This window comes from Schistocerca cancellata, chromosome 1 (genome assembly GCF_023864275.1).
Source record: "Schistocerca cancellata isolate TAMUIC-IGC-003103 chromosome 1, iqSchCanc2.1, whole genome shotgun sequence".
Taxonomy (NCBI): Eukaryota; Metazoa; Arthropoda; class Insecta; order Orthoptera; family Acrididae; genus Schistocerca; species Schistocerca cancellata.
Genome location: NC_064626.1, coordinates 174823784 through 174836248, shown reverse-complemented (window position 1 = coordinate 174836248; position 12465 = coordinate 174823784). Strand labels below are relative to the sequence as shown.

The following is a 12465-nucleotide window of genomic DNA, read 5'->3' as shown; positions in this document are numbered from 1 at the left end:
TGAACAAGAGAGATCCCAAATACACTGGGAGAAATTGAAGAATCACAAGAGAGATCCTGTCAAATTTCCCTCGGTCACTCCTAACGATACCCTTGACACTGATGAACAACAAGTCTTTGAGCTGTTCACATATCTGGGAATCCGTTCCATATGCTTAAATCTTTGTTAATAGTCTGTAGTGGGGCAGTGTGTTAAGCACTTTTTGCAAATCTAGGAATATAGAACCTGCTTCTTGCCCTTCATCCATGGATCACAGAATATCATGTGAGGAAATAGCAAGCCGAGTTCTGCACGAGCGATGTTTTCTAAACCTGTGAAAATTTGTGAACAGAAGCTTTCCTATCTCAAGAAAATATATTATATTCAAACTTAGAATATGTTTCAGAATACTGCAGCAAACCACGTTAAGGGTATTGGTCCGTAACATTGCAGGTCAGTTTTTTTACTGTTCATAGCAAGACGAACTATTTATTTGTAAACTCAAAACCATCAGGTTAAGATGTCATCAGACCACTGCTTGAGATCACTGTGTCCAACCAGTGTGTTATGAAGCTGAAGATTAGCACATTCTTTGATCCCAGAGTTTTATCAAGATACAATTATTGCTATGCTAGGGTGGACAGAGGGGCCGTAGAAATTAAAAATCACAAAATCAACTTTGACAGAAGAGGAGAAGGATTGAAATTATACAATCTGTGCTACTCAGTGCTAAATGAAGCAAATATCGCCAATTATTCTGTAGTACAATCGCCTTCACATGGCTCAGAGATCTTGCACATCAGGCTGATAACATCACAACCTGACCATTACAACAAAGTTATATTTAAACAGTTTCACTTATTGAGCTTGTTTAAGTTTGAAACTACTAATTGCATCCAAATAGCCTTTGCATTCAACAAATATCATTAAGGATAAAACAAAATATATAAGTATAATATTTTTTGGACTATTGTGAAAATACAACCTTACAGGAGCCACTTTACAATATGCTACTGAAATCAATTCCTGAACACTACATATTTGAGCTCTTCATCTTGTCAAATCTGAAGAGAGATCAAAAGAATTTAGATATATACTGCTAAATCCAGAATTGGATCTTTCAGTCAACTATTGAGTGTTACAAATAAACTCAGTAACATTACACGAAATTTATGATAGAGAAAATTTATTTTCCTTTAATGCAATAGAGTGAAATTAAAAACTAATATTCGATTCTACTGACTTCCCTGTATAGCTCCCTTAAGGATTGTACGAACAAGATAAAAAGAATAATTTCGTGTGACTGAGTTATCAGGTAAGTCTTCCAACTGAACGCCACTTCAGCGACTTGAATGTCCCTAACATATTCCAGTTAAACAACAGGGGAAAAGGGATCTACAGTTTAGCATGGATTTGAACCTGGCCACTTCTCACATCACTGAGAGGTATAACACAAATTAAAGGAAGACTGAAAGTTTCGGTGGCCCAACTGGGATTCGATCCTGTTAGCTCTGAATTTCCAGCCATGCCCTTTGGCACTAGAACACCAGGCCAACAATGATTGGTTCACTTTCAATGACTAAATAAATGAATTTTTATGACCCTCTTTACTGAATACCTCAAACATTAGTGCTTTAGAACACTGTAAGTTTGTTCCAGCTGGGAAGAACTCGATTATCAACCAGCCTCTTGATGCACACAAATGCCATCAGTTTACTCACAAAAGCCACAACTGTATTAGGGAAATAGATATTTGTGTGTGCAAGCCAAATGTTGATGGCAGGGAATAGCTTTAGTCCAAATCATTGTCCAGAAAACAGCCAAATATAGCACAGACGCCATAAATAAGCCCACCAAAGAGTATGTATTGGGACCTGTACAAGTGAAGTCAAGGCATTCTCCAGCAGTCCATAAATCTGCCACTGTTGTTTACTCATGTGACCTGGTGGTGGCAGATTAATCACTCTGGACCTAGTGATCTTACTGAACATATAGGGGGTGATTATAGTTGAAGTTAAACTTTCAAACCACTGTAGAAATAACACCACTGGTAAGAATGACGTCAAATTGCAACGGAATATTATCGGAGAAGTGGGGAAACGTATGGAAGAAGAAAAATAAATACTTACAACATGTAGCAATGAATCATATAACAATGCCTAAGGTGTACATTTGACATTAAACAAACGTTACCACTCAGTGTGCATTGGTGTACAGGTGTGATACTGTTAGTTACGTAAGCCCATCCACCACGGCAAGGTCATATCACATCGAATGCAAAAAATCAGTTTTTAATTGTCCTGAGGCCAAAACCACATAAAAAGCATGAATCACATCGGTTTTTAATTTTCCTGAGGCCAAAATCCGCATAAAAAGCATCAATCAGAATCAACTTGAATTATTAATTTTTGTGTGACTGACGCAAAACATGTTCAACATGCTGTCCACCTTTTTCTGCAACAAGTTGAACTCGAGAAACAGCATGTTCCACAACTGACTGATGTGTTTCCGGGGTCATATTCAGAATGTGCTGTCCAATGCATGCATTCATTGCAACTAAGTTTGCAATTGGAACACTGAACTCAACATCTTTCAGATAGCCCCACAGCCAGCCACACGGATTAAGGCCAGGTGGTTGGGGTGGCCAGGCAATAGGGTAATGGCACCTGCTAATTCTAGCATTTCCGAAATGGTGCTTCAGAAGTGCTTAACTGGATTTGCAATGTGCAGAGGTGCGCCATATTGCGTAAAAATGATCCCATCCACACATCCATGCTGTTGGAGAGCTTGAATGATGCAGTTGAGCAAAAGACATTCATAGTGCTTCCCAGTGACGGTACAGGTAACAGGACTGGAAGCACCTGCCTCTTTGAAAATATGTCCCTACGATAAATTATGCTGTAAATCCTAAGAAACATCCTTCTTTGCTATCCATTCAAAATTACCCATGTGCAAGAGTTGCTCGCTGTTGACATGCCAGCAAGAGAGAAGAATGAAATGGTACTGGTTGATTTGCGTGTGGATTTTCCATTGCCCATGTTCGACAATTCTGTGTATTGACATATTCTGTCAGATGGAAGTGGGCTTTGTCTGTCCACAAAATCTTCCACGGACAATCATTGACAACTTCCACGCCAGCAAGAAATTCTAAAGCAAAGGTCTCTCTTGCTGGCACATCAACAGGAAGCCACTCGTGCACATGGGTAATTTTGAATGGATAGCAAAGAAGGATGTTTTGCAGGTTTTTATGCACCTGGATCACAGGTATGTCCAATGTTCGGGCAATTCTCTGTGCACTACACGTTTGCACAGCACCACTCGTCTCCTCCTGAATTGCTGTGGCCACTGTTTCCACTGACATCGAATCAATTCGTTTCCTGCCTCTACCAGGTTGCATACCAAAAGAACCTGTCTTTTCGAATTTCCGAATAATTTTCTCCAGACCCACGGCAGTCATCGGACCAATGCCTTTTTTCAAATCCTTCAGTGTCCAGAACTTCTGCATGTGCACAGTTATCATTCTTGTAATACAGCTTCACAAGCAGAACGTAATCCTGCATTGAGATAGTCATGGTGAACGTGGCAGATACGAAAGGAGGAAAAGCCGTCAACCTGGTGTGTTTATACAAACTTCAATGGTTCGTGCGTGTGGCAGGTGTTTTCATTTACATAACATACAGCACCATCTATTGATCAATTTTCACACTACTTTTTTTTCTTCTGCCATATGTTTTCACCCTATTCCGATAATATTCCATTACAATTTGACATCATTCTGACTGGTCGTGATATTTCTACAGCGTTTTGAAAGTTTAATTATAATCACCCTGTATTTCATTACATCAACTGATCCATCGAGAAGTTTGACAGGATTACAAGAGGCTCCTGCCATCCCCATAACCCTCCACATTCTCCTTTCCATTATTATTATTTTTTGTACATTACATTTTAGTATAATATATTTTAAAATGTAGTTCACACAGGAGAACTTGTAACACAAAATAAATACATAATTTTTATGTTCTATATTGTACTAAATTACTGCCAGTCATAACATAACAAATTACATCTTCTACAACAACAAATCTGAAATAAGCTAACAATTGCACTGATAAGAATTCATTAACATATTTTTTCTCCAAAATTTTAATTTTTATGTGATCTGATGTATTCCTAGTTTACTTATAATTGTAGAATTCTTGGGTGTTTAGCCAGTTCCCTTCAAAAGTTGTCCACAATATTTTGGCAAACAAATTCATTGCTGTCTTCAAGTGGCTCTTTACGATTACTGTTCTTCTCAGGTCGGTTCCCACACACATCAACTTTTACTCCTCCATTATTCTGCTCCTCTTGCTACCCATACAATCACTGCAATGAGTCATGGCAGTGGCGGAGGTTGCAATGCCTGGCTGCCAATGCAGTCTCCAGTCTCCACACTACTACTGCTGGGTGTGAATCACACTGTACAGGAATGCATTGGTTCTCTTGGCTTAGTGCGGGAATCCATGCTGGACTCAGTTGGAGGCCACTATCTCTGTTAAGTAGACTGTCTTGAACCCTTATTTCAATAGCTGGTTTTTAAATCGTATAATTCCAGAAGAAGAAAGGCTGCCTCAGAATTTTGGCAATATCCCCCCTTCTGGAATGAAAAATTAAAATTTGTTGAATTCTTGGGTGTATAGTCATGTCACGTCATAAGTTTTGCATGATATTTCAGAAAACTGACTTTTGCCATCTTCAGGTGATTCCTGGTCAATGTTGCTCTGCTTGGGTCAGGCACCCTGTATGTGTTGGCCATTACCCCCACCATCACTCTACTCCTGTCATTATTTGTCCAGCCACTCTCCAGTATTTGTCTCATCCTGTCAGGGGCAGACCACGCTTTACGGGAATGCTTTGCTTTTTTGTGGCTCAACGCAAATTAAGAAACTGAATAAAGAAATGAGCCACACACTGAGCCCATATAAAACAAAGCATTCCCATATAGATTGGTCCATGCCCAACAGTAATACTGTGGGGACTCCAATTTGTAGCTGTCACCACCACCACCACCACCACCACCACCACCACCACCAACGCCCATCTCCCACTGGGGTGCCAGCAGGGATAATGATAGGAGCACAGTGACAGATGAGGTAATGGCCAGTGTGTAGAGGACTTCAACCCAAGAAGAATAGCAGGCATTACGAACCACCCGAAGATGGAAAAAATCTGTTTGCCAAAATATCATGGAGTACCTACAATGCGACCTGAGCAGACATCCATGAATTCAACAAATTTTAATTATTGATTTGACTTTGTATTCTTCTATCAAAGCTTCAGGTTTCTTCAACTTTTCAAGTTTCTTTATTTCTAATGATAATTTTCTAATTTTAACTCTTTTCTTTTTGAGCTTTCCCAGACTCTTTGGGGTTCTATGAGCAGCTCTTAACATTGGCCAACAGTCCCTGGGTAATTTTGTATGTTCTGAACACTTTGATGGAACCTTATTGCATTTTCTACTATTCTTTGAGCAACTAAACTTTTTTGTGCTGGTTTTTTACTCATAAATTTTTACTTATTGAAAAACCACACTCTATGTTGCATTCCTGGGTGAAAAACTTAATGCAGTTTAATAACTTGCCACACTGGCTGGCATTTTTGATTACCCACCATAAAACATGAATAAAAGTCATCTAGTCTTGAAGATCAACTAGCATTTTCTAAATAAGCTTTAAAGTTTCGTCCTAAAGTGGTAAGTGCTTCACTGCAAAGACTACTATACTGGGCTTTGGAATTGTAGCAATGTTGTCGATGTTTTGATTACCACTGTAAAATGATTCTTAGTAACTTTTTAGTTTGAAATCATCTACTTTTTTTAAGTACCACAAGTAAGACTTATTTGTAAGATTCAAGGAGCAGAGGGAAAATGATGTGTTTGATATTGTGTCATTCCTAATATACCTCTCCAACGAGTCACATACAATATGATCTGCAAATGCGAAATTAAATAGGGAACAAGTGGATCAGAATTTTGAAACTTTCCTAAAAATGGTTCACATTTCAAAGACATAGTTGAAAAATGTGCGTTTACATTTAATGGAGGCATATTTTATTTTTGTCAAATTATTTCTCCAAGAATCAGATTTAAGTGATGAATCTAGTACTATACAACAACCCCATATGTATTACTCCCATAGGCATGACAAAGACAAGATAAGATTAATTACAGCATGCACAAAAAATATTTAAACACCCATTCTTCCTGTACTCCATGTGGAAATGGAATGGGAAAAGCCCCAATACCTGGAAAAATTGTAAGTACCCTCTGTCATGCAATTCCCACAGTAGTTTCCAGAGTATGGATGTCAGATACCAAATTAGAAAGTTAAAAAAGCAGGTTTACGATCAGTAACTGCAGGTTACACTAGACTAAACATTTACATGGCACATCTACTAGTTTTTTGTCATCCTATAACACATTTCAGTCTTTTCCTTTCTTATGAGATCTTTTTTCAGATGTTCCATTGTAAATGTCTTTCTCTTCATTTCAACATGGATGCTGCTAATAGGTCTAACTCGACCTATTATTTTTTTTATTAATATCAACATTGCTAGCACAATTAATAAACAGAATTTTAAACGAGGGTGGACATGAAATGCACAAAATTATGTACAAATTAAAAATCGAGTATTTCTTTAAAAAGATTATTTATTTTGACTTTTTATTAATTAGCCTCCTCTCAACTCTGAAAAACATTAAATATGGGTACAATGTACTTGGTTTTCCTACAGTAGAGTATATAAAACACCTTATACAGTTCAGGTACATGTCATATAAAAAAAAATTTAAAAAAATAAAAAACACTACTAACAACAAGTAATGCAAATGAACAACAACTTATAGGTGCAGAAAATTAGCAGGTATTAAACTTATATTTATTATACAAAATGTGTATGTACAATAACAGTAATGAAACATTATTGAGTTAGGAAACATGGTAGAAGCAGTAGAGCAGTCCTCTACTTAAACCACACTCAAATGCTGGAGAGAAGACCAGAGTATTATCTAATATGTAGTATACAGTCTCACTTGCACACTACTGTTTACTACATACTATATTCTGACCATTTCCTATTGCTCCATGCCATTATGGTAAATATTACCAAGTATATTATTCCATGCTAATATGTTTTATTGTTTCTCCACTTACATTTCTTTTCATTTTATCAATAACATCATCAAGCCACAAAAGATTAATTAATGGCACACAACAAATGGCTTCATCATGTTGATACTGAAGACTAGCTTAAATCACAATCATCATCATCACTTGGCCATCAATAAATATTGTACCAAAAATTAATTTTGAAATATAAAGTCTAATTAGGAATAATTAAAAAGTTTTGTGCCATTCAAAAATTAATACTGTAAAAATGACTGCCATACAAAAATCTAAAGACAAAATGTTAAATGTTTGTGTCACTCAAAAACACAGCAGCTCTGACAAACTGGTCCTCTACATTTGTTTCTTTTTACTATTTCAGAAGTACAGTACAGCCTCCATTTCTGAAATTTCATAACTACAACAAACATTAACACGCGGTTGACATTGCATAGTCTTTAGGACCTCATCATGGAGTTTATTTTTTATCAATTAAAACATCCAAGTTATTTTTGTAGTAAATGATCAACATAATGAAAACATAAATGAGCTTTTTCTCATTCATTGCATATATTTACCTTTTCCCCCCTCCTCATTAGTTTAGTCTCAGAATATGCATGAGGGACAAAAACTTATGTCAAGAATCTACATTCAAATAAAAAAACACAATACATACTGCAAAGTAATAGTGAGACAAACATAAAATAATGTAAAAGAAAAGAAAGAATTATTCCAAATGAAGTGTACCTGCCTGTGTTCTTGAGCGACTATGCTTCTAAATGGGAAAGAAAATGTTTCATTATCCCTTTACAACTTGCAGTATGGTACAAAACTAAATTTGTATTCCAACTGGATGTTTGGATTGTTACTTAGCTCAGATTTGTATATACTGCCTTTGTAACCTTCACAGATATTCAACAAATGCTGTGATACCTGCCTGCTTCTTCTTTATTCTACTGCATCATTAAACCTGTGTTATTTAGGTTAGAAGGTTGTGTACTGTCTTGTCAATATAAATGGAACAAGCCTGATATCCTGAAATATATCATTTTTCAAAGCAGTTCATACTTGTTTCTGTGGATAACTTTTCAAAATTATTTGATTTACAACTGCATTGTGTTATGATGGTAGCTGTTGTGAAAGTCTGTTTGTATTTTACACAAAAAATTGTTAGTTGTGCGGTGAAAAAACAAGTGTAAGCGAATTGTAAAAATGAAATTACAAAGCAGAACTAATGCACTTATAGTTTGCAATTCATAATTGGTACAATCGATATTTTTAAATAACAAGTGGAGGCAAAAGAGAGTTAACGCTGAAAAAAAAGTGCAATTCCAGAACAATAATAAACAACTGAGGTAATCATCACAAATTTTGAGAATAACAACTGCTTTACGTATTTTTTAATATGGACTACAAATACATTGAACAGTTGGAATCAGTGTTTAAAGAACAAGGATAATACAAACAAGATATGTCAAGAAATAATCTCAGGAAAAAGAGGTTTCTGTGAACAATATTAACTTACTGAATTATGCTGAGGAATTATTGCCTTTCATGAACAAGAGAATAAGTTTAAAAATGTAAAACAAGTGGTCAGCACAAATGTAAACCTAAAAGCCTGTATCAATAAGTCCGCATAACACTGACATATGTTAGTACACAAGGGCAATTTACACCCATCAAATTACAATGTAGAAATATTCATAATAAAGTTAATGACAGAGTAAAGCAAGACACAATTTTGAATGTAGCAAGTGCAGTAAGTTATTAACATATTTCAGTGTTATGCAGCAATATTTTTTTTTCATAACAAGAGAAATAACATAGCAAAGATTTGGAGAAATATTTCGCAGCTTCTCTTCAATGAAGACAATGATTTCAGAATATGAATGTGATAATTATGGCCTGTGCAATTGGCTCTGTCTAAACAATGAAGTGGAATTGGCTAATAGAGATAAAGATGCATAAAATGTATATAAGCAGTTTTAAAATTTAACTTTCTTAAGCATAAATCAATTAATTATTTCATTTATTAGTTAGTTATTTTCATGTTTCATTGATCACTCTATGATTACCTGTAATGGTGTGGAGTGAGTCATGAACATAAGAAACTAGCTTCCATAAGCAATTGGACAGTGAAAAACATTCTGACGTCTCGGTAGTGGTATTAATAACAGCAGAACTGTTATGTGTTTACAATGTAATTTTTTTCTGTCTTTCTTTATTCCAGCTTCCAGAAAAATTTGTAACATAAAGAGAAAGAGTTATGAATGATATATCCTAAAATATTATAAATCTCTAAATTATTTTCTTTGATATGTAACTGCTTAGGTGAGGATGGTCGAAAGATGCTGTTATTACATGATGGAGTCCTGCTCTATGAAAAACACGATGAAACAGAGTGGGTAAGAAGTTAATAACTGCCAGCAGAGAGAATAAATCTTAGAGGAATTTTGGAACTGTGCAGACACGGAGTTGCCAGCAAAGAGCAGTAGCAGAACCAGAGGAAACAAATCTTGGAAACAGAATTTTTTATTTTATACAGAACAAGGAGTGATGTTAGCAGATTCTAGAACAGAAGTGGACTTGTAGAAATATAACTGGACTGTAGAAAAGACTGAAAATTCATTGGTAATGTGATGAAAAACGTGAAAATTTTTAACATTTTATATTTCTAGTTAGTAATAACTGATAGGCATTCATTAAAAAAAAAAAAAATACAGGACCAGTTTAATAATTAGTGTACATAGTAAACTGAATTTCCATATATTTTTTTTATTTCACATGGAAACTTTGAAATAATTTTCATACCAGTGCACTTTGGGCTCAAAAAAGTGTCTTAAGTATGACGTAAGAACAATCCCATGAAATGCAATATCTAATTATATAATGAGTTGCTACTCACCATATAGCGGAGATACTGAGTCGCAAAAAGGCACAACAAAAAAGACTGTCACACAATTAGCTACGAGCAAGGCATTGTGGGAGAGGCAACCAGGTGGGAGTGAGGAGGAGGCTGGGGAAGGGAGGGGGAGAGAGAGCAGAGAAGGGGTTGGGGGATGAGCATGCAGGGATAAGGTGGAATACCACAGTGATATTCCACCACCCATCGAACCTACACAATATTCTCATCGTCCCTACACAACCCCTGCTCACAACCCCTTGTTCCATGGCTCATATCCCTGTAATAGACCTAGATGCACGGCCCGTCCCATACATCCTTGCCCCACCACCTACTCCAGTCCTGTTACATCCCATCAAAGGCAGGGAATGTGAAACCAGGTCTGTGATCTACAAGCTAAACTGCAAACACTGTGCTGCTTTCTATGTGGGCATGACAACCAACAAGCTGTCTGTCCGCATAAATGGCCACCAACAAACTGTGACCAATAAACAACTGGACTGCCCTGTTGCTGAATACGACGCCCAACTTGACCTTCACCTCAACGACTGCTTCACAGCCTGTGCAATCACCAACTTCTCTGAACTGCACAGATGCAAACTCTCCCTGCAATATATCCTATGTCCCTGTAACCCTCCTGATCTCAACCTCCGTTAGTCATTGTCCTTAAGCATCTAGTCCCTTCTGTGTTCCCATTCCAGCACTACACAGCCCTCTATTCCACCAATGCACCCAGTCTTTTTACTTCTCTCCTTTTCCGCTTAACCTCCCTCCCCCCGCCCCTCCCATGCATCTGTCTAACCACCCGACTGCACCTAGCTGCCCCACTCTCCACCTCATCCCTGCATGCTTCTATCAGCACTTTACCACCCCCACTCCTACCCTGCTCTCCCCCCTCCCCCCACCTTCCTCCTCACTCCCATCCAGTTCCCTCTCCCATAATGCCCTTCTGCTCACGGTCTGGCTCTAGCTGTCAGAGACTATGGTTGTGTGTGTGAGTGGCATTTGCACAAGTGTGTGTGTGTGTGTGTGTGTGTGTGTGTGTGTGTGTGTGTGTGTGTGTGTGTCTGCGTGTGTGTGTCTGCTGTCCAATTTTGACATAGGCCTTGTTGGCCGAAAGCTAAGTGTGACAGTCTTTTTGTTGTGCCTTCCTGCGACTCAGCATCTTCGCTACATAGTGAGTAGCAACTATCCTTTTCATTGTGTTGTTACATTCCAGCCTTGATTTTTCATTGTTTGAAATACAATATCTCCTTGACATAGCACAGGTGGGCTATGAATGAAGTATGATCATACTGCACACTCATGATTGAAAATTTGAACAGATTCTAATGCAGCCTTGATTTCATATACTGCTTGCAAAAAACATGGACAGTTTGATTCGGTGTTTTTGTGTAACTGTGAGAGTTCAGAGAAACTTGGTAATGGTGTCACCAACAGTGTTTTTTCCTAGCTGTGGAGGATGGGTGCACTACTTATCAACTTGGACTGTTACAACTTTATCACAGTTTTAGCACAGACATAATATTAATTCTCCAATACACAAGGAAAATTGGTGCCATTCTCCTGAATAAGGTGTGGATTTTGTGCACTATCAGACATAACTCCGAAGTAGGATAAAAAAAAAAGTAATTACTAAAAGCACAAAAAGATTAAAAAGCCATGACATTAAGGGGATTACAGTCTCTTGTGAATGCAAGTGCTCTCTGAAACCCAACAGAAGTCCACAACTTTTAAGTAACTTCAAAAAGTGTAAGATAGTTTTGAAGAAAGAGCTAACATGAAGGAAAATGACTAATATATTATGGAGTCACCCAGAAAAATAAAAATCGTGCACAAAATTGTACAGTGACATATGAGAAACAAGACAGCTTCCAAAAAACACTATCATTATTGGATGGATGGGAATCTGTGCAACATGGTGTCAGAAGACCTATGAGGTATTAAAATTCTCAATTTACTCAATGCAGTGGACAATCACGCGAACATCTTAGGGATATTCTTAGACCCAACAGAAGCACACAGTGTTAATTGATGATGATGATGATGATGATGATGATCTCCAGAGAAAGATTAAAGGTTATGGTGAAGATACCACCAAACGAATGGATTGAATCTATTTGGAAATTACATTTAGATAACAGAAGAAGAAAATGAACTCACATCTTATATATTCCGAGACCATACATACAAATTCACAGTATTCCAAAGGGCTTAAGTTTCTGTTATTTTATATGTACTTAAATGATTTCCTTTCTTATGTTAAAAATTCAGATCCCATGTTTCCAAATGATTTCAGTCTACTAAGTAAAAGAAGACATGAAGATGTTACAGTGCTAGCAAATGCTCTTTCTGAAGTAGCTCTGAGAGGCTTGCCAGGAAAGATTAATAAAAGGGAAAAAGCATCCATACACGTCCACACATATGAGAATAAAGTGA

At 37.1% G+C, this 12465-nt stretch overlaps 1 protein-coding gene across 1 annotated transcript in view; it reads left to right on the top strand.

Annotated features, from left to right (window-relative positions):
- The window catches only part of LOC126161368 (ankyrin repeat domain-containing protein 65-like), a 62761-nt gene extending 50621 nt beyond the window's left edge, over positions 1 to 12140 (top strand). Inside the window, exons 5-6 of the mRNA XM_049917175.1 lie at positions 5013 to 5114; positions 12033 to 12140. Of these exons, the coding sequence (XP_049773132.1) occupies positions 5013 to 5114; positions 12033 to 12140 (210 nt within the window). The remainder of the gene's footprint in view (positions 1 to 5012; positions 5115 to 12032) is intronic.
- The last annotated feature ends 325 nt before the right edge of the window (positions 12141 to 12465 follow it).